This window comes from Dicentrarchus labrax, unplaced genomic scaffold (assembly GCF_905237075.1).
Source record: "Dicentrarchus labrax unplaced genomic scaffold, dlabrax2021, whole genome shotgun sequence".
In the NCBI taxonomy this organism is placed as follows: Eukaryota; Metazoa; Chordata; class Actinopteri; family Moronidae; genus Dicentrarchus; species Dicentrarchus labrax.
Window position 1 is genome coordinate 15823668 of NW_026136704.1, and position 22612 is coordinate 15846279.

Genomic DNA, 22612 nt, shown 5'->3' on the forward strand with positions numbered 1-22612 from the left:
AGCCATTTATTCCTTTTTTGGCCTTTTATCTGGTTAGTAGTGAGTTTCCCAGTTCTTAAAATGAAGATAGAAACAGTGTATGTAACTTAGTACATTCACTAATGTATTTAAGTACAACTTTAAAGTACTCAACTTGAGTATTACCAATTTCTGTTACTTTACACTTCTACTTCACTACATTACAGAGGGAAATAACATTTATCTGAAAGCAATAGTTATTTTGCTGATTAAGATTGTATGTAAAAGAGATGATGAGTCTATACAATATGATTTATTGTTATCAATATTATATATTATGCTATAAAAATACATGTATTCAAATGTTTACTTTAAATTTAGAATACAATAGATTATTCAGAAATTCTGAATTATATAAAGAAGATTATTCTGTACACGGTTAGCACAAGTCCAACATATGGCAAAGTGCTTCATTTGAATTTCATAGATGAGTATTATGAGTAACTACATACATTCCCAGTATACACACAGTTGCAAGTTACAGCACTTGAGTACTAATTCACTTTAATTGCTGACAGGGGTCACTCTGCTCCAAAATGAGAACTTACTTTAGACTGTACAAATACATTTTGGTGTTAATACTTAACAGTCATTTCTGCTTAAGTAAGACTTTTAACTTCTTTACTCAGGTTAAAGAATCTGAATACTTCCACCAGTGTGCAGAATAGCTGCGCACTGCAGGCAGAAAACCTCAGGGCTATCTACCATGCACAGTGTCCTTGGTACTGTGAACATGAACACCCTTTACATTGAGGGGGACAGATATGTTTGATAATGGTACATCTCAGTCTGTCAAGGATACACAGTCTGTTCTACCGGTTACATTACACAACCATGACCCTTAACCTGCTGCACGTCTGCACCTATTTATTATAGCGTGTTACATATGCTCAGTCACATTAGGTAATGTATTTGTAGTCGGGTCCAAAATGCGACACCTGTCCGCCGAAATTATAAATAAATACGCTTATTTTTTAACGTCTGTTGGAGCAGAAGAGCTTATAAAAAAGAAAAACAGCACACATCTGTAACAACGGTAAAAAAAAATAAAATATCCCGAGTTTAGATTAATTTGGAGTTTGAAGTACAACAGTCCCCCACCCCCCCGCGGCCAGGATCGAGTTGGTTTGATCCTACATGGCGTAAAGTTTCCTTCCGCGTTGAGGACAGTGTGAGCCTGACACAAAGAGGGGAGGCGAAGGTAAGCACCAGATTCACATCTCTGCAGGGTTTTACATCGAGCTGTAGTCTGTGGCAGTCTGTGGGAATTAAACGTCAACGTTAATAGACTCAAACTGAACCTAGAAACTGTGAATACAGAGGAAATAATAGGCTATTCAGTAAAAAAAACAAAACATTAGCTTAAGAGAAGTGCTGACTCCAGTGTTACGCAAACTTAGATCTTCTCTGGAGAAAGTCCTTTCTAATTGGTGTGTGTAGGCTAAAACACATTAACTAAAGCTTTACAGGTATCATACTGTGGCCTACATTGTTTAGTCTCTGAATTAACCTGTACTTCTGACAGTATCATGCTTTCAGCCTGTGTTGTAACACGTCCAGGGAATAGTCGGGGCCCGAAGTCCTCTCCCGATGGGCTATCGCTCATCTTCCTCCTTATATCTAACCACCAGCGGTATTTTCTAAATAGAAAACATCTCATTAGCTGTAACCTAACTCCATTAAAACAGATAAAACCGATGTCTGCCTTACATGTGTAACTTAATCCACCATCTCTGTTACACAACTATTTGCGTTTAGAGGAGGGGAATTCAGTCAGGATGAACTCCAGTAAACCTCGTCCATGTCTGATTCATTGAACATTTACACCCCCAGTGGTAACTGATATTAAAGCTTATGTCTCCCGGCTTAATTGGCATCTAACCAAAAGTCTCGCATGGTTTTGGATACGCCTACTCTTTAAGCAGTGGGTCTGTCAAGTGTGTGGCTCTGTGTCAGAGGTGGTTGAGAGAGGTGACCAGACCGGTACTACTTTAATTAGTATTTGAGGTGAACTTGCTCTGAGGTAAGGTGTTAATTCTCATTAATAATAGTTGAATAATGATGAGATTAAAAGTTGCCTGTGCTGCTGTGTGGGTAGGGTTTGTGTGTTACTACCTGTGGTCCATGTTTGACACAGGAGGTGTTGGTGTTTTCAGGTTGGGGCTGCTAATTGCTGCGGCTGGGAGATCTCTAAGTAAAGTAGTCGGCATGGATACTGTATCACAACAGACAGGAGGCACTGATACTGTATAAGTGATGGAGGTTGTCAGCAGTTTATTAGGTACATCTAGCTAAAATTAACATATATATATATATATATATACTGGGTTGGACAAAATATACATTAATTTTAACTGCACTACAGATTGTTAAGGTATCACATAACTGCAGCTATGGATGGGTATCCTTAGGATTTTATTGATACCGATATCAATGCTGATACTACGTATCAGTACTCTTTTTGATAATACTCTTTAAATTGTTTTCTGAGTTTTTGCATTCAGCTGCACTTTCATTCCACTTTGTGAAACCAGCCCACACTTTTGCCCGGTCTGCACTACTTATGTATTGTTACATTAATACAGATGGCAGTATTATTTGACCAGGAGCTTACTGATATACTTCATAGTCAGGTACCAGTTTAGTTCTTGTTCTCGGGTGCCCATCCCTGTTCGTTACTCAGCTCCAGCCAGAGGACCCTCGTTGCATATCAAACCCCTGTTTCTTCCCCATCCTGTCTGCTTTTTTACTGTCCTCTGACTTATAAGATCAAACTGCCAAAACATGTTTTTGAAACTGTTTAATATCAGTTTAAAACTTCTGTTGTTGCGTTTAAGATGGACTTCGTTATAGCAGCTAATAGTGCTCCCAAATCTGATGGACTGGCAGGTATATTGGCTAATAGTAGCTTATCATCTTATCTGAGATGTCTGCTTTTAAAACAAACAATAAATGATAATTGATAATTAAATTGAAGTGATCCTTATTAAAGTGTTTGTTTATGCGTAAACAAGAAGAATATTGTTATCAGACTTTAAAAACTCTTAAATATCTATCGGTATCTGTCTTCCCGTATTTAAAGTGCTTGCTCATGGTGGTACTGTTGGGTCTCTGTAAATAATGTTATAAAGAGTTCAGACGGTAGAGACAGTATTACACGCCTTGAGGTCACTGTGACTCGACTTGGCACACATGTATCTCTGTACATAGTAACTGAAGTGGATTTGCTTAATGTATCAGTGAGCAAGCAAGTTTTTTGTTTTTTCTAGTAAGTGTGTGTATATGGCTCAGTCTAACTGTTGTGTAGCTGTGGGCTAGCCAGTTTAATGGATCAAAACCTGATCTCATTGTTTTCACTCTTTGAACCAAATTGAAACCTGAGAGCTCAGAACATGAAGTCCTTTCGTGCTCAGTGTGAAAAGATCTGCTGTCGTTGATGCATGACAAGAAATTCCTGATGTATGGGAAGCACTTGGTGACAATGTTATAGTATGTAGAGCCAATTGTTCAGTAATTCTTGCACAGAAGCCATTGTTGTATGGTATGGTATGCCATGTAGAGTACTGCTCATATACAGCACTCTACATGACATGCCACCACAGAGATATATATTAGCAATCATATTGTTCTGTGCAGCACTTTAACCAGTTTTCTCTAATGGTTATAGAGATATATGAGATACACATACCTTTAGCATGCATACAACTTGTGGAATTTAGTTATAAATGATAATATTTATTTTTCATTCTACATAATGAATACAGTTTAATACCTTTTTATTTAATTAACTCACTTAACCATGGAAGTTGCCTTAACTTATATCTGAATAAAAACATTGAACTCACCCTATGTGATTGGCCCCAATCAGTATCCATTATTCTCTTAATCATTGGTTGAGTTACTCTTTCTGTTTACTTATAATGGTTTGATTAATAAACTCAAACTGCAGTGAAAATACAAACCTGTTTCTGATTGTTATACGTTTTTAAAAAATCTATAACGGGAAGGGAGAAGATAAAACAAACTATATTTAAATATTTACAAGCTCAAACAACAACAACTATTTACATTAAGGCTAATCTATAGGAACACCCTAATCCAGAGATCCGGAGAAAAAGAGTGAGAGAGGAGGTGAAAGTAACTATAAACAAACTATAGGAACACCCTAATCCAGAGATCTGCTGTGAGAGAGAAGGTCAAACAAACTATTTACATATTTACAAGCTATAGGAACACCCTAATCCAGACATCCGGACAGAAAGGATGAGAGGCGGTTAAACGTGCACACCACACTTACTGCGCATGACACAAGAGACCCCTGTGCTGTTGGGGAATAGCCGTGGACAGCATTGCATTGTAATGATACACTGCCCATCCAAAAAGGAAAGTTGCACACTCTAATATTTCATTGGACCGCCTTTAGCTTTGAGTACGGCACACATTCGCTGGGGTATTATTTTGATAAGCTTCGGCAAAGTCACAACATTATCTGTCCAGAGTTGCATTCATTTTCCGCCAAGATCTTGTATTGATGATGGGAGAGTTGTCCCACTGCGCAAAGTCTTCTCCAGCACATCCCAAAGATTGTCATTGGGGCTGAGGTCTGGACTCTGTGGTGGCCAATCCATGTGCGAAAACATCACTCATTCACAATGTGAGCCCGATGAATCCTGGCATTGTCATCTTGGAATATGCCCGTGCCACCAGGGAAGAAAAACTCCATTGATGGAACGACCTGGTCATTCAGTAGATTCAGGTAGTCAGCTGACCTCACTTCATTCGCCTCTCTTCTTACCCTTATGCGCCCATCACTCTGGAACAGGTTAAATCTGTATTCATCAGACCACATGATCTTCTTCCACTGCTCCAGAGCTCAATCTTTATGCTACCTAGCAAACTGAAGCCTTTTTTTTTCAATTAGCCTCTCTGATCAGTGGTTTTCTTATGGCTACACAACTGTTTAGTCCCAATCCCTTGAGTTCCCTTCACGTTGTGCGTGTGGAAACGCTCTTACTTTCACTATTAAACATAGCCGTGAGTTCTGCTGTTGATTTCTTACGTTATGATTTCACTAAACGTTTAAGTGATCTCCGATCACAATCATTCAAGAGTTTTTTCCGACCACATTTCTTCCTCGAGGATGATGGTTCACCACTATCCTTCCAGGTTTTAATAATGCGTTGGACAGTTCTTAACCCGATTTTAGTAGTTTCAGCAATCTCCTTAGTTGTTTTCTTTGCTTGATGCAGGCCAATAATTTGACGCTTCTGAAACTGATTAACATCCTTTCCACCACAGGATATGTCTTCTGACATGGTTGTTTAAGAAATGAGAAGCTACTCACTGCATCAGCTAGGGTTAAATAACTTGTCGCCACCTGAAATATATTAATCACTGCAGTAATTATCTAATGGAAAGCTCTTACCGATTTGTTTAGTTAAATCCAGGTGGTAACTTTCTTTTGGACGGGCAGTGTACATTTCATTACTGTCGCAGAATTCATATCTTTGTGTCACAGGTGCTATTTTTACTGTCTCAGGGACAACAGGACTGCCTTAATTTCGAGCACTGTGTTTAGGAATATCCTACAAGAAGGCAGACTGGTGTAAAAGTTGTGTTTATTCTGTTCTCATGTAGATTGTCAACATGACAGACATGGACAGTGAGACCACCACCCACACGGAGCCCATGGTGGAAGAAGAGACGCCACTTCTCAGCAACCTGGACCTCTTCCTCTTCTCCCTGATTGTCGGCCTTGTCGTTTATTGGTTCATGTCCCGGAAGAAGCCTGAGCCCCTCCCCGAATTCAAGAAGCTCGACACACCGTGAGTATCCATCATGTTATACCTTAATCTTCCAAATCGAAGGAGAAGAGCATATATTGTCTGTTTTGTTCATGCTTTACTTGTCGTCATTAAAAAATCTCTTATAGTGTTGGGTATTATGTAGATTTTACAGATACTTGTGATTCTAATTCATGTTCAATTAATTGATTCTGACTTTGATTAAATCCTTGTTCCAGTTCTTGGAATATTATTTGAGCAAAATATGTTGGGAGCAAAAGCTAATTTTGGCTGCCAGTAACAGTAATTTGTCAAATGACAAGTTGTTTTGCAATTTTAAGGAGAATGAAAAGAAAGTAAACCTACTCATCTTACCACACTAAAGTTGGTTGTTTTTGCTACACTTGTATTAACGGAGTTCCACAGAATTTCACTACTTTGGGCTGTAATTAGTAATGTAAGGAATTACGTTTTCAAGTTAAATAACGCAATTACAATTACTGTAATTTTAAATGGCTTTGTTACTTTACGCATAGCTGAAAATAGTGGCAGCACATCCAAGCCCGTTGATTTTCCAGTTTAGGGTATGTAGTCACTCGACCGAATGGAGGGTCAAGACAGTTCAGTCCAGTCATCAAATAAATAAATAATTATTAACTAATTACTGTAGCAAAGCTTGGTTAATGTTTACCTTGGTGTGGGTCTTCTTTTACTGAATGCGCCTGTCTACTAACCAAGACACTGTAACTTACAGGTACTCATTGCTGCCCCCTGGTGGACAGGAGTGTTAATAACTAGATTTGTCTTGACCAACAGTAACACTAAGATCATAATATCTGACAGCTGTGATTAATAGGAGAATTGAAGCAGACTTTTAAAAGTGATGTTAAAGTTACTTTGCCAATTACTGCATATAAAAGTAATTAGTTACTCGGTAAAGTGTCACTATTCTTCAGTAACTTGCCCAACACTGATCATTACTGTTTTCTGTGAAACTTTGCCATACTTGTAAGCACTTGTAATGTATCAACACATTTAATCACCTCAGCTGGATAGCCATAGGTCTTAAATTTGCTTTCAGGAATTACGGTTGTCATAAATTTGGATCCTAATCTTGTATTTAGAGGTAACTTAACTTGTTGCCTCCATAGCGCCTTTTACTCATCCAGGAACAGGTTGTTGTTTTTTTGACACAGTTTCTGTTGAACAAACCTCGCCAAGAGGCACCATATTTACTTTGATACATAGCAGATTTCTGGCCAAACAATTGTGGAGTCATGGTTCTCCCCAGAGCTGCTATCCCAGCCTCAGTGATGATGTTACTTTGTAAAAAAAATTTAAATCAACAAAGGAAAAAGACTGTTTTGCCATTTATTGTATTTTATTTTATTTTGTTTCTCCTTTGAGATCAAGTAACTGTTTGATCTCACACATGCTGTAGTTTATGTAAATACTATAAAGTTGGTCTGAAATTGGAAAACACATGTTGTCCAGCAGCTGGAAGGAATGTTTTCATTGATCACGGAGGCGAATATCTTGGTGTAGTAAGAGTCTACTTTTTTTAAATCGTGTTTTCATCATTGAACTTTGCTTGTAGTTCAGCATACAGGAGAATGGTGATAATAGGAGTGTGTATCTTGATCTACAAGTGATTACATATAAGCAGTTAGAAAGAACAAATAGGGGCCATGAAGCAAGTGTGTGAGAGTGCACAGCTTAAGGCTTGTAAATGTTCCACTAGTTGCAAGTTGCGACCTTTGTTTTCTCTCTCTCTCTCTCTCTGGATTGCTCTTTTACACAGTCTCTCTCCTCTCACTCAGAAACGTATCTGACCTCACTCTCTCTCCGCCTGCCTCTTTCTTTCAGTGCATGTAATCCTCTCCCTCTCTGTTCCCTCCCCTCGTTACCTATCAGCGAAGTTATGGAGGCTTGGTTTGGTTTCAATAGACTCTCCTTCCATTGGCCACATTTTTAGTCCCTCCCCGACCACAACACAATTTCTTTGGTCACCAGAGTAAAAGCCACGGGCCAGCAGCAGCCACACTCGCTTGCGTGGTTGTGTGAATGGAGACAGTGTTGGAGGCCGAGTGGGGGAGATCCAGACCATTTGTGTGAAAACAGGAGGTTGGCTAAAAGGGGGGAAGAGCCCTGTGGAGCATGTGCTGCCTTTGGAAGAGCGTCTATCTGTGGAGGGCGGGAATACAGGAAGGGAACATAGAGCAACACAAGCGCCAAGCAAGTGTCCCCTCCCCTTAAAGGGAGCTGTGATTACCTAACTGTTATGAAGGGGGCGTAGTCTTCCATGTCTTTCCTGTGCTTTTGTTTTTGGCCCTGAACCCATTTTGAAAGTTCCCTGGAGAGCAAATGAGGAGGGCGAGCCAAACTCCTTTTGTGAGTCCTCTCCAAAGGTGGAAAGTTGAGGCAAAAGACAAGCAACCCTTTCTTTGCTCTGAGATTTTTTTTTTTTTCATTCTTCTTTTCCCCACTCTCCTGTTTTTCTTTTCTGTGTGCGTGTGTGCGTGTGTGTGGGCTGAGCTGCTCTGCCATTGGAGTAGGGCCATGTCACAAATGGAATCCTTTTATGATAAATGAGGTTGCCATAGCAATGACATTCCCCTCTCTCCTCCAGTGAGATGGGGGCGGGGGATACTTCAGAAAAAACTACCATTCACATTCACAGCCCCCCTCCTCCTCCTCTTCCTCCTCCCTCTTCAGTGGTCCACCGTGGAGTTGCTCTGATAACCATCCAAAATCTCAGAATGGATCTTGTAGACTTTTTCGTTCCCAACACCTTTCAGACCGGAGAGGGAAAGGGGCGGGGATGAGGAGGAAGGCATTTTCAGCCCGAGAGTGTTTCAGTGTGTGTGTGTGTGTGTGTGTGTGTGTGTGTGTGTGTGTGTGTGTGTGTGTGTGTGTGTGTGTGTGTGTGTGTGTGTGTGTGTGTGTGTGTGTGTGTGTGTGTGTGTGTGTGTGTGTGTGTGTGTGTGTGTGAGTCAAAAGTGTGGGTCTGCAGCTCGGCTACATTTTATGGGAAAGTCAGTTTCCCACCATTGTGTCCTCAGCGGTTGCCAGACACTGACAGGGCTTGTAGGCTGTGTGTGTGTGGTGGAGTCTTGTATGTGTGTGTGTGTGTGTGTGTGTGTGTGTGTGTGTGTAGAACAGACGCTGCTGGTTTCAGAGAGCAGCACAGGAAGAGACAGAGTTCAGATCGTGTTGGAGCCTCGATGGTGAAGGCAGGAGCTTTTCTAGACCTTGAGTGTCCGGCTGCCTTTCTGGACTGGTTTGATTTTCCCATCCTGTGGTTGTGGAGTGTTGACGTCCTGCTTTTGATTTTGAGTGTGGCGGTTCCCGGCGTGGCCTAGCCAGTGGTGCTAGTGGCAGTGGTGAGATAGAGGGCTGCATGCCATGGGCTGTGTCTTCTCCCTGCCAGAGGACAGGAGAGATGCTGCTGAAAGGTCAGTAAAAGTGGTTGATTTACTGCTCCTACTAACACACAATAAAATAGTTTTTTAATGAGGCTTGCTTTAAATTGTAAGTGATTTGTAAGTGTTGAACTGGTGGCTTGTTGCCAGAGTTGGCTAGAGTTGGAGAGATAGTGGTTTCAAAAACCATGCTATGTTCCCAGTAGGTCATGTAACCGATGGTTGTAAAATCTGTTTGACTACAAACACAATTTAATTATTGGGTCTTCTGTTTTTCTCTCTTTTTCCACAAGCTCCTCAAACGTTGTTAGCCATCATTGTGTGGCACATGTTCAGGCTTGTTTCATTTCATTTTAGTTTGATTTCCATTTTACTGGGGGGGTCTTTTAAAAGTATAAATCGGGTTGCAAAATGAAAAACCTAATTAATTGTAGCGTTCAAGATCACCTCCATGTTCGAATGAGCCTGTGTTTCAGAGCTGAACTGACTGCTTGTTTGAAAAGGTTTCATTTCTGGATGGATTAATGAATGGAAAGTAAATGTGTTTGATAGTGTATACACATGATGAGCTCTGCACTATATAGACTATACTGTAAATTGTTCACACAGTGACTAAATGCCAGCATGCATGAGTTTGTTTTTGTATGTGTGTAGAAAGGATGTTTAAGATTAGTCCAATTCCATGTTATCACAGTCAGTGTAGCAGATATCCCGTGATTTGCAAACACACCTGGAGACCCTTCTAGAGGCAGGCATTGGAAATCAGCTATAGCTACAAATGCTGTAATACATTGCATTGGTTAATTGTAAAGCACATTTCTATGTAGACTGTATCTTTCCCTATCAAATAAACATGAAGTGAAGTTATTACTTTAAATGTCAGTTTAAGGCTGCCTCATCAACTATGATTTGTCCCTTTTTTTAGTTTCTGTCTTTCTATTAAGATGTTGTTCTCTACTGAGATTAAAAACTAAACCCAAGTAACCCAAATATTTATCCAACGGGGAAATAACCAAGGAATAGATTAACCTTTCTGATTGGGCAGTTATTATTGAAATCACACACAGTTTGTGTAGTATTTGGAGTTACCAAGATGGGGTTATTAATCAAAAAGGGCTATCTTTTGCTCTATGTTTACTTTTACACATGCTCAAGATACTTGCATTTGCAGTATTCAGATGATGCATAGATTTTAAACTCTGAGAACTTGGCCGTTCCTCTCCCCTTTCTCTGTGGAGTGACAGTGGGGCCGGTGAGGCAGACGCCCTCAGCTGGAAACAGTTCAGACACCTAAAGCTGTCAGGAATGCTTCAGCTTGGGGGCAAAGGCTTGTTTTAGGTTTTTGATCAGGAATTTACACGTTGCTTCAGAGTCCAGTCCTTAATAACCACTGGGGCCCGGTTTTTATGGCATGTTGGGCATCATTCCCACATGGCTACACTCTGCACCCCGCTGCTCTGTGAGTGGGTTCTTCAGGTTGTAAATTGTTTCACTAAATGTGTGTTAGAGACCAAATTAAATCAGATGCTCTTTGTGTATAATGCATTCATACTTCATATAGCCCAGGTCAAATATAGCACATTAATATATCTCCATTTCTCTTTGCTGTTATGGCTATCCCACAGCCTTGTTCTTCTAAATGTAAAATCTGAAAATATATTCCTTTGGCAAACTATTTATGCATGTTATTATGTGTATCCTTTTTACTCCTTTCTCAGTGCAGACAGAATTGCAGCTGTCCACTCAGACCTTTGATGCTGAATGAAGCGGCGTTGCCTTTTATTTGGCTTGATAATAGATTTAGCTTCCTGTGTCCCTTTCTACTAAGACTGTGTTTGTGCGTGTTGTTTTGATCTGTTCCCATCCATTATTAATTACTTCCAGGACACATCTGAATCAAGATTTTGAATTACCATGAGCTGTAACCCTAGGAATTGGAATTGATTTGATTTTTTTGATTCCAATGATATTGTCGATCCTGCTTATTGGTCAGATTCTTCATCGATGTGTGAGAAGAAGTAGGCCTACGCTGGTTTTCAGCATCAACTGTTTTAAAATCTCTAAACCTGAACACTGTGAACATTCTGTGTCCTAATTGTAGCAACAATCTGTCATCATCTAAAATGGATTAAATACACATTTCCTTCAAGTTTTTTTTTGTCAAAGAAAAAATGTGTTTCCACCAACATAGTCACGAGTTCATTAGAAACACGTCCAATGAGCTCTGAGGCGTATGACTCCGATGACACTTTGGAACCGGTTATCGTTTCCCATTCCATTTGTTGCATGTCATCCTCTTTCCGGTTTTCTTACGTAATGTATGCTCATGCTTAGTACGTGCTTGTACATACAGTTAGTATGACTAATGCTTGTGTGACTGCTGAGTCACTGTTCGAACTCCCTATTGTTGTAAGAATAACACTAATGATGACAAGACAATTTTCCCACTTTGCACTATTGTTACAAACCAAAACTCCCTCAAATAAAATGATTCAAATTGATGCTTTAATGCTATGTTATGCGATACATTCGATATTTAAACAATGACTAATTTCCTTAGTTTTAATTAATAGAATCATCATTGTTTGCTTGTGGACTTTTTACCTAGATTAAGTAGCTTGTTTCAACCACATTTACCTTAACTATCAGAGCGTTGCCTGCTTTTGTCTCATGAGTCATTATTATATTACCTTTTGCATTTTAAATAAAATAAATCCCTTATAGATTAATGTTCTTGTCCTCACTCTGGACTTGCAGTGCTTCAACAACAGGTGGTCATTAAAAACATGGACTAAGACTAGACGGCAGCTTGATATTCATTTTAGTCTTCTAGAGCTGTTAAAGGTTTTCACTGGTAATGTTTGTAAAGAGATTAGAAAAACAGTCCTATATTTCCATTTATAATCAGGTTGGATCATTAAGTCACTTTTCATTATGTTGGAAATTTAGCTTAAATTCATATAGGCTGAATATTTAATAAGGCCTTTAAATGATAAAAGAGTACTTCCACCGATCCAGTGTGAAAGTAGCTTTTTTCTAAGGAAAGAAAATATATTTAATTTTTTTCAATTGAATTTATGTGCACAATATTTCCCACAGCTGGTGTTTGGTGAACTATATAGTTGTTTATAAAACAATATCATGGCAAAGGACAGATTGACCCAATAAGTTACTTAATAACAAGTCAAATCTGTTTTTTCTCCAGAGCACCCACTATAAGAGAGACGAGTTTCATCGAGAAAATGAAGAAAATGGTGAGTTTTTATTTTCAGTCATTTAATCCTTCCCATCATTTTAACTGTCTTATTTTGACCACATAGAGAAATTCTCCAGGAGCAGTTTTCTTTGCTGTTGTGACATTACAGGGTTTAAAAAAAGACTGTGAGCCATTTGGGGTAGATAGTTTATGTATAAAGTGTTTGTGTTCACCACATGTTGATCAACCTTGAAGTTGTTTTCCACAGTAAATACCTGTTTGATGTCAAAGTGTGGAAAAGTGTATTTGCTTGTAGTAGTTCAACAGTCAGTAAAATGCTAAAATGTCTCCTTTTTTGCTCTGTGGAAGAACAATGCGATTACTATAATGGTCTGCTAATGTGATTATATCTAGTTCTAGATTTGGAAACTCTGTTTTGACTTTGACGGTCCTCAGCTTTAAAGCTTGCCTTGAGAAAAGACTTTTGGTTTTGAATCATGTGGTTTTGCAGCAAATAGTTCAGATACCATGATGGTGGCAGAAGAGAACGTTGGCCCCAGTGCTATTTAATTTACTCTCTGTTTTCCTTTTGTTGTGAATTATCATGGCAACATTGTCGGCAAGGATAAAACATTTTCTCACAAATACGTGTAAAGATGGTAAAAAAGTTTATTTATGGCAAGTTATATGTTGGATGTAGTTTGACATTATGCAGTTTGGGCTGCGCTAATATAATCTCCCTGTCACATGCAAGTGCTCTTGTTGGCAATGCAGCGTTTCAGGATTTGGGAGAAAATACATTCTGAATAAATTTTAGTTAAATAACAAAGATCTGTTGTACTTGCACTCGGTCTGTGTTTGATAAAGCAGCGTCTAGACATAAGAGACAGGTTAGGTTTTTGTTGTAGTTTTGGCTGAAAGCTTTTACTTGCACCATGTAAATGTTATTTTCTGTCAATTTCTAACCAGGGCAAGAACATCATTGTGTTCTACGGCTCCCAGACGGGCACAGGAGAGGAATTTGCTAACAGACTGTCCAAAGACGCTCAGCGGTACGGCATGAAAGGAATGGCTGCTGATCCAGAGGAGTACGACATGGTAAGTTGCATCAGTGGAAGAGAAACCACAGAATTAAAATAAACATTCTTACTCATTACAGCTGCCAGTAAATTATTTGTGATAGTGTCATGGAAAAAGTATCGCTGCGGTGCTGAAGACGATAATCCGATTCTCCTGCACTGTCCAGACATGAGACTTTAGTCATTTTGATGATAATATTATTACATATCCCACGGCAGATTCTAAATGAGCCAATTAACAGTTTATAATAACTGCCATGATAATACGACCTCTGCAAATTATATTATATTCACTGTGCTAAAATAGAACCTGCCCAGGCATAAAGACTCAAGGACAGCACACACTCATATCAACATGTGTGCGCTATTTCATTCTGTCATAATAATAGTAAGTGTACAATATTCTGACCTCAGGCTTTATCCAAGAATGTGTTGTTGTGTGTCAGAACCAGTATAGAAACAGGTAATATACTTAGCACTTAATTAAATGTAATAATATGTAATGACCAGTCAGATATTGAAGACAGACTTCCTTAAATATATTAGTCGTTCAGTGTCCTTTGTCTCTGATTCTCATGTTCTAGGGGGAACTGTCCCGTCTGTCTGAGATTGAAAACTCCCTCGCCATATTTTGCATGGCCACCTACGGTGAAGGAGACCCAACAGATAATGCCCAGGACTTCTATGACTGGCTGCAGGAAAATGATGATGAAAATCTCTCTGGACTAAACTACACTGTGAGTCTTTGTGCTCAACTTCTGTACACATCAACTTCTTACAAGCTTACAAGAATGCAGAGAAATGTGTGAATTGTCAAATATGTGATTGTATAGGAACTGTTGGGAGTGTTGGTGTTGTTGGCTTTTCCGACCATCAGCCCAAAACCCCCAAATACTCTACTTTAAGACCAAGAAAAGCAATTAATTATCACTATTGAACACCTGGAACCGTCAGACATTTGGCATTTTAGATTAAAAAGGACTTCAACCATTATTACTTTACCAAAATAGTTGCTGTTTTAAAGTTCAACCAATTGACTAATCAGTTAATAGACTTATCGTTACAGCTCTAGTTTCATGTTCAAGTGAAATGCATATGAGCTCGATGGATCTCATAGACTTAATATATGAGTGACTTTTGTTTTTCAATGTGCACATTTGTTGTATAGCTTCTGTTTTGTTTCTTCATTCAGTTTTCAAAGAATGCAAATGATCTCCCTTTGATATATTTTATAGGTAATGTTGCATGGAAATTTTAATAGCTAGTTTGGACTCCTGGGATGTTGGGATTTTGGTCACTATTGCTGCTTCACAACCTGTTTAGTCACACTATGTCAGTTTGCACGTTTGTCTCACTGACATTCAGCACACAGGCTTCACTGGCATGAGCTGCGTCGGGCTTTGTGTGCATCATGAAAGAAAAGGGCTTTGTGTGTTGTCATGTTTGGTCTGTCTGTGCGTGTATGTCATTGTTGGAGGACAGCGCTCCTGACCTCATTTGAGTGAAGAACTTGGCTGTGGGAAATCAAGCTAAATTCCTGGCCACGGTCACGTCCTTCCTCTTGAATTTTATCTGTTGCCTCTCTGGTCTGTATCGGAGCGAGAGGTTTTCAGGGTCTCTTGTTAGACATTAGGCATTTCAGTTTGGCATGTTGTTTCCATTCTGTAATTTAGTAAAATAAATGAAACAATTTGAGGATGCGTTCACCATTAAACCAACAAGCAGGGAAACATTAATTGATTAACCGACATCACAAGACATTTTTTAGATTAATTGTTAATTACTGAAACCACAGTTCATCGTGTACTTTTGTTTCCGGCTTCGCTGCTTGTTTGGCTGAAGACTGTGCCATGTCTGGTTACTGATTGTTTCTCACCGTGTCCTGTTCTGTTTCCAGGTATTTGGTTTGGGCAACAAGACATATGAACACTACAATTCAATGGGAAAGTATGTTGATAAAAGGCTGGAAGAACTTGGAGCCAAGCGCATCTTTGATCTTGGTTTAGGAGACGACGATGGCAAGTAAGTGTGGCCGATATTAACCCTCTGAGCCGAAAAAGAAATGATGACTGATGTATCGCCGGGTGTAGAGGTGTCCAGTACAGCACAAATAACATAACCCCTTCTTCTTAATGCAAGGACAAAGGTTACATTATTGACCCCCAAATCATAAAAATCATCAGTATGTTTGCTGCATCCAGCACATATTATGGGTTGTTTTGTCTTTGAAGGAACATTCACATTTTCTTTCTTTCTCTCTATTTGTAAAATGTACTGTGTTGTCATGAATACATTTGTTGAATAAGGGTGAATTCAAACGTGGCCTGGTTTTGTTTTTCAGTCTGGAAGAGGACTTCATTTCATGGAGAGAGCAGTTCTGGCCGGCCGTCTGTGAGCACTTTGGAGTGGAAGCCTTGGGAGATGACTCAAGGTTCATTCACACACGTTTTTTTCATAATTTCAAGTTTTGACTGTTTTATAATCACCATGTTTTTACCATGCCTATTAAGCAGCCATATTGTCAGCTGTGATTTCTTAAACTTACTAGGAGTTTTTAACCGATTAAGCTTAAGTTTTTCTTTACGCAACTGAGTCAGATTCCTTTTGAAATCAATGAAATAAAGCAGTAGAAACTCTTTTGACCACAGGGGCCGCCAGAATCATTTAAAAAACAAAAGTTCTTTGGGCTGGGCGTACTCTACCCAGAATCTTTTTGTTTTTCCTTTATTTGAAGACTAATATATAATAATGATGATGATGATGATGATATAATGATAAATTAGGACATACCTGATTTATGGTAAACCCCACCCACCTGAATGTGAAAGGAACAAATGCCAAGAATCATCCAGTATTTGACCTACGTGGTCATGCATCATCCTAAAGAGACAACAAATGTCTCATCTCAATATCAGTTTTCATTTAATTTCACTAGAAATTCAATTTGATTTCACTGTGTCTGTGTGCAGTGGCTAAAGAGGCTAACCCTATAGTTATTTTCTTTCGCAGCATACGGCAGTATGAGTTGAAGGTGCATACTGACATGAACATGAACAAAGTGTACACAGGAGAGATTGGACGCCTGAAGAGTTTTGAGGTCCAAAAGCCGTAAGTACTGTAGCAGAGAAGCTGTTCACCACCAGCACTCATTCATCATTAAAGTGCTGTCTGCTCTGTCATTGATCACATTTCACCTACATTTATAACCATGTGTAAAGTTTACTAAAGGTCACTTTCTAAAAGTGAAGCTTTCTGCCCCCTAGTGGACTTGAGGAACACATTCATGCTGCCTGTATTTTATCAAACTTTAATAAGTCATTTGTTAATTGAGTATAAGCTCTTTTATGGTCTACGGCAGATTTATAATCTTTTTGTAAATGCATTGTTACATTTAAGTGTTTCTCTTTTATTTATAGGCCGTTTGATTCGAAAAACCCTTTCTTGGCCACAGTGACCGTCAACAGGAAACTCAACAAGGCTGGTGATAGACATTTTATGCATCTGGAATTGGACATAACAGGCTCCAAAATCAGGTGAGACTGGTTGGATACATCTTGTTAACTTCTTTATATGCTTGTTCACATCCCTAACACCATATGAGTAGATGAAAAACCCTGATCCATGTTCCGGTTTAAGGTTTTATGAATACAGGTCAAAGTCTCAATTTGTCACATTGTGTGATTTCAGATATGAGTCAGGTGACCACGTTGCCGTTTTCCCCACAAATGAATCTGCGTTGGTGAACAAGTTGGGACAAATCCTTGGAGTGGACCTTGATGTTGTTATCTCTCTCAACAACCTTGATGGTATGGCATTAAAAGCCTGAAGCACCTTGACTTTACTAGCTTGTCCCTCAAACCCTCTCACGGAAACCTCCCTTCATATCTGGACTTGCAGTATCAGCTCACTTAATGCATATGAACTGTATATTGTTATACTACTGCAATTACATGTTATTGCAGTAATATAAGGCTTTTGTAATTAATTAAATGAGTTTCCTGTTGTTAAGAAGGTCAGATGGCCATGAAATGAACGTTGAGATAATAATGTTTTATTTATTTTTCAGAGGAGTCCAACAAGAAGCACCCGTTCCCCTGCCCCACCACATACCGCACGGCCCTCACTCACTACCTGGACATCACACATCCTCCTCGCACCAACGTCCTCTATGAGCTGGCACAGTATGCCTCTGACCCCAAAGACCAGGAGAATATGCGCAAGATGGCCTCTTCCTCACCTGAGGGCAAGGTCAGTAACAGGTTGATTGGATGTGGTATTAAAATAATGGCCTAAAGGTTTGAATAGCGAGCTGCTCAGTGCCCAGTAGATCAGACGGTGGTTGTACTGGACAGCTTCCAGGTGTGAATGTGATCAGGGCGTTCCTAAAAAAAGAGAGCATTGCTCTCAGCGAAATTCCCCTGACTCAGTTTACAGTTACATGTCACCCATCTTGTAAATCCTTACCTGGGCTTATAATGCATACTGAAGTGTACATCTTTGATGCCCCTTACTCAACCATTAATGTCTTTTTGTTGCTTCTTCTGTGCAGGCACTCTACCAGAATTGGGTGTTGGATGCCAATAGAAACATCCTTGCCATCCTAGAGGATATGCCTTCTTTGAGGCCTCCCGTTGACCACTTGTGTGAGCTGCTGCCTCGTCTCCAGGCTCGCTACTATTCCATCGCCTCCTCCTCTAAGGTAATCCCTGTTTCAGTCACCCAAGACAGGCAGCGTCATATCCTTAACTTTTGTCACAGACTTACAGATGTTCTTTGATATGTTTATTAGCAGTGAAGACATATAAAAATGTTCTGAGAATTAAAGTGGAGGACTGTTGTGAACTGTATCTGTTCTGTAGGTTCATCCCAACAGCATCCACATCTGTGCCGTATTGGTAGAGTACACGACCAAGACTGGACGCGTCAACTTAGGAGTTGCTACCAACTGGCTGAAGAACAAACCCGTCACAGACAACGGGCACAAGTCCACCGTTCCCATGTACATCCGCAAGTCTCAGTTCCGCCTGCCCTTCAAAGCCACCAACCCAGTGATCATGATTGGGCCTGGGACAGGAATCGCCCCCTTCATGGGCTTCATCCAAGAGAGGGGCTGGCTAAAAGAGCAAGGTATTTATAGACACTGTATGCCATGGTGTGTGCGTGTACGTGTACGTGTGTGTGTGTGTGCGCGTGTGCTCTTTTACAACCTCCACAAGGATAGAAAGATGAGGAGAAAGACCTCCAAACAGTCTTTAAAGGCAAGGTATTTAAAGGTTAATGGACACAAGTAATCAATGCCTTTATAACTTTATTCAGTTATGAGCCTGCTTACAAAGTTACTTATCAATCATGATACATGTGTGCAGTTGTGTTCAACAGTTAGTTGAAGAGCAAAATAACCAATGTTTTGTTTTGTTTTGTTTTGTTTTATAGGAAAGGAGGTTGGAGAGACAGTCATGTATTTTGGCTGCAGATATAAGAACGAGGATTATATCTACCAGGAGGAGCTGGAGGAAGCAGAGAAGAACAAGGTTCTAACACAGCTTCATGTTGCCTTCTCCAGAGACCAAGAACATAAGGTACGGCTGTCTTTATATATATATATATATATATATATATATATATATATATATATATATATATATATATATATATATATATTTTTTTTTTTTTTTTTTTTTTTTTTTTTTTTGGAGAATGTACCGTTGTAAATGTTGTCAGTCACAACCTACCTCTGTTACGTCTCAAGAAACAATCCACACTCAGCAACATTATTAGTAGTTTTCAACTGGTCTTTGTTAAAACTTTTCGCCATATGTGTGCCTTAAACATACAGTTTAAAACACATATATAAAAAATGTTTTCTCTTTCCATTTTCAAAAATAAAGGTGTACGTGCAGCATCTCATAAAGAACAATAAGGAGAACCTCTGGAAGCTGATTCACTCAGACAACGCTCATATCTACGTCTGCGGGTGAGTACCAAATTCTCGATGTCATGTATTCAAAGAAACTGAACCATCACATTCAGTATTTTTGTTGACTATTGGTACAATACCCATAAACAAAGTCCATTAGACATCCAAAGTAATCTCTCTTTCCTGTTTTTTAGGGATGCAAGGTACATGGCTAAAGATGTGCAGACAGCCTTCCACGATATGGCAGAAGAGCTGGGAGGCATGACACGCACCCAGGCCACAGATTATGTCAAGAAACTGATGACCAAGGGACGCTACTCGCAAGATGTCTGGAGTTAAAGAGCCTCAGACTTTGCTTCAGTCGCTGGTTTTAAATGTTCTATTTTTACTGTATGTCTTGTTTTATCAGGACTGAATATAAAAACATTTAACACTTGTTCATCTCCCTGGTTCGTGAGAGCTACAGGTAGCAGAAGATCATGAGGCAAACCCTACCTCAGCAGGTTTTTGCTAATAAACCCATTCAGTAATTTCCTAATGTATACCTTGTGTATCTGGACCACCAGCCTGTGTCTGCAGGGGTCCTCACTTGAGCCGCTTTCTCAGACCAAACAACAGTTACCCCGTCTGGTTTCCAGAGACTTTAAAGAGTCTCTGATATAAATTAATGAATTTGTGTAATTTGGTGTTTTTAATTGCAACTCAGTTTGTAAGAACTCGCTGGCAGAGGTACAGAATATAAGACCACTGTGAACATGAAGATTTAAATTCAAAATTGATAACACTCTTTCAAGTTTGTAACTTTCATCTGATTGATTAATGGATTGTAGCCACCGCAGCGGGTAATATTGCATTATATGTAAAGTGAACCTGTGGAGCGTTGTGTTCCTGTGGCAGTGCGAACACTCAGAGAAGCTTTAGACATGAAAGGAGCTCATCTAGTGGTGCTTTCAAAAGAACTTCAAATTTTTTAGAAAAAGTGAGGAAAATGTTGGCATCATAGGTACACTTGTGTTTACCTTTGTGTTTTTGACAAGGGATTTCGCCTCTTATGCATAAGTTTCTGTTCATTTTAATCAGTAACAGTAACCTTTTTAGAGGCACAGACAGTGATGCAAAGGGGGAAGATCATTTATAGAAAGAAAACGTGAGATTATGTGCATTTTTATTTCCTATAAAAGCCTGTTTATAAACATGATAAAAATGAATCTGTAGGTATCCTATATTTGTAAAATAACATTTGAAATGTTGGCCTTGAAACCAGATCTGCCCTGTTTATTTCATATGCATCTGACAGCAGAGGATTATAAAATGGGTTTGTAATGTCGCGGTAACACTCGGGGACATATGACAGCAACCTCTATTTGATTGATATCTGTGCTTTTTTTTTTTTTTTTTATCTTGTCCAATCACATATGCACCACTACAGTCTGGAGAAGATGACCAGACATATCAGAACATTTTGTGTGTCTACCAGCATCCATCAGTCAGTGCTCATCCCACTACTTTTGTGTGAATAATGGGTGTTTGAGGTGTTCAGCCAACCTGAAGTGCAGCCTGTGCCTTTTTTATTAATGCCTTATGTATTAAGTTAGCATTAAAACCTTGACGCTTCACTGTCTAACAGGTTTTCTTCTTCCATGCTTACATTTTGATAGTCACTTTATCCAGCCCTGTCACCTTTATGTCATTTCATTTTATGATGTAATGATTTGATTTCATTGAGGCATGCATTTTTTAATGAATAAAATTGAAATAATGTGTTGGGTTAATGATTTTTGAGGTGTATTTATATTCAGTGGCTTTATTCAACTGTATTAACAGAACATGTACCGTAAGCATTGTACACAATAGTTGAGTTAGACAATCAGTGTAACTCTCAAGTCTATTTTGTATTCTGAACTCTCGCAGTTTATCTCAACCATCTGTTTACCATTTGTCATCATGAGGTTTCAGCTCCCTCCCTCTAATATTCACGAGGCAGCAATGAGAGATTAAAATCACACAGGGCTGCAGACTGTTTATGTTTTAATTGAATCAGCAGCTGCTCCTATCACGAGTGACTCTCAGTAACCCGACCAGCAGCCTGTTCCAAGAAGCAAGTGTACTGACCTGTATTTGTACAAGTTATCTGAACACTGAATCCCCTCAGATCTGTTAGAAGGACTGATGAGATAAATATTGGGTTACATAAAGTCATTGTCCATTAAGATATACATTCATATTGTCTTTACGGTACAATTCATGGGTCCAGAAATTCATAAAATATGAAATAATTGAACTTGTCACTGTGCCAGTAGATGTAAATTTGTCAGACCTTTTTCATGACAGAGACTTCTCATAGCAAGAAGAGCACAGGTTGAACTAATATTGTTACTGATGTGAACGTGTGAAGAGTATGGATCTTATATATATTGTCATTAGTATGGATCCAGGAGGATGTAGAACCTGACCTCCACTGTGGAGACCTGAAACGAGGACAGGTCACACAAACACAGAAGAATTGAGCACAACACTCACACAGATAGGAGAGATAAACAAACACACAGAGGGAGAGAAAGAGACATGATAGCGTGCATGCAGGTCACAAAATGTTTTGTTTTTGAAGGTCCATTGGGTCAGTCATACAAACACAGCCTTGTTTTTGTTATTTCAGACAAGGACATTGCATTGACTTTTATTAGACTTACCCTAATCTTAACCAAAAAGCTACCCACAAATGTAACGATTTACCTTGTGTGGAACAGCATTTTGTACCCAAATAGGAGGTGAATGTGTCTGTGTGAACAGACTTTTATACCCACAACATAATAAACACAAGTACGTACACACACACACACACACACACACACACACACTTGAGCAAGTGCCAAAACTGCCCCCCCCCACCACACCGACTTTGTAAATGAATTAATAAAACCTAGTGTGACTAGTTAAAACTGCATAGAAGAAAATTCCATTCGACATAACAGACAAAAAGATTAATATTGATATAGCCTAATACCTAATCAATCTGCATGGGGAATTTTTCCAGCTAACTAATGAGCACACAATGCACTACAGACAGTTATATACCACAGTGTATTTAAGTTTTTTTTTTAGGGTACCCTTTCATCATTTATTTATTTATTTATTTGCACTATTTAATATACTATTTGCACTTTTTGCAGATGTTGAAGGACCCCCGTCTGTACTTC

The 22612-nt window shown here is 39.2% G+C and overlaps 1 protein-coding gene across 3 annotated transcripts; it reads left to right on the plus strand.

Annotated features, from left to right (window-relative positions):
• Positions 1-1090: 1090 nt before the first annotated feature.
• porb (P450 (cytochrome) oxidoreductase b) lies at positions 1091-21176 on the plus strand. 3 transcript variants are annotated; one of them, XM_051398424.1, is made up of 16 exons: positions 1091-1219; positions 5656-5843; positions 12429-12477; positions 13389-13517; positions 14083-14235; positions 15396-15520; positions 15840-15929; positions 16508-16606; positions 16915-17031; positions 17186-17304; positions 17565-17746; positions 18048-18197; positions 18358-18625; positions 18932-19077; positions 19387-19472; positions 19610-21176. In XM_051398424.1, exons 2-16 carry the CDS (start codon positions 5665-5667, stop codon positions 19752-19754), a joined length of 2037 nt encoding a protein of 678 aa, XP_051254384.1. In that variant the 5' UTR covers positions 1091-1219; positions 5656-5664; the 3' UTR covers positions 19755-21176. The 3 variants fall into 3 exon arrangements, with proteins under 3 accessions (XP_051254384.1, XP_051254383.1, XP_051254385.1); XM_051398423.1 differs by lacking the exon at positions 1091-1219 and adding an exon at positions 1951-2041; XM_051398425.1 differs by lacking the exons at positions 1091-1219; positions 5656-5843 and adding an exon at positions 8964-9256.
• Positions 21177-22612: the final 1436 nt, after the last annotated feature.

What these genes read in the sequence shown, in the direction of transcription:
- porb (XM_051398424.1), top strand. Translation starts at nt 5,665, where the DNA reads ATGACAGACATGGACAGTGAGACCACCACCCACACGGAGCCCATGGTG. An exon ending in TTAGGAGACGACGATGGCAA is followed by an intron (nt 15,521 to 15,839) that starts GTAAGTGTGGCC and finishes TTTGTTTTTCAG; the next exon opens with TCTGGAAGAGGACTTCATTT. An exon ending in GCCTTGGGAGATGACTCAAG is followed by an intron (nt 15,930 to 16,507) that starts GTTCATTCACAC and finishes TTTCTTTCGCAG; the next exon opens with CATACGGCAGTATGAGTTGA.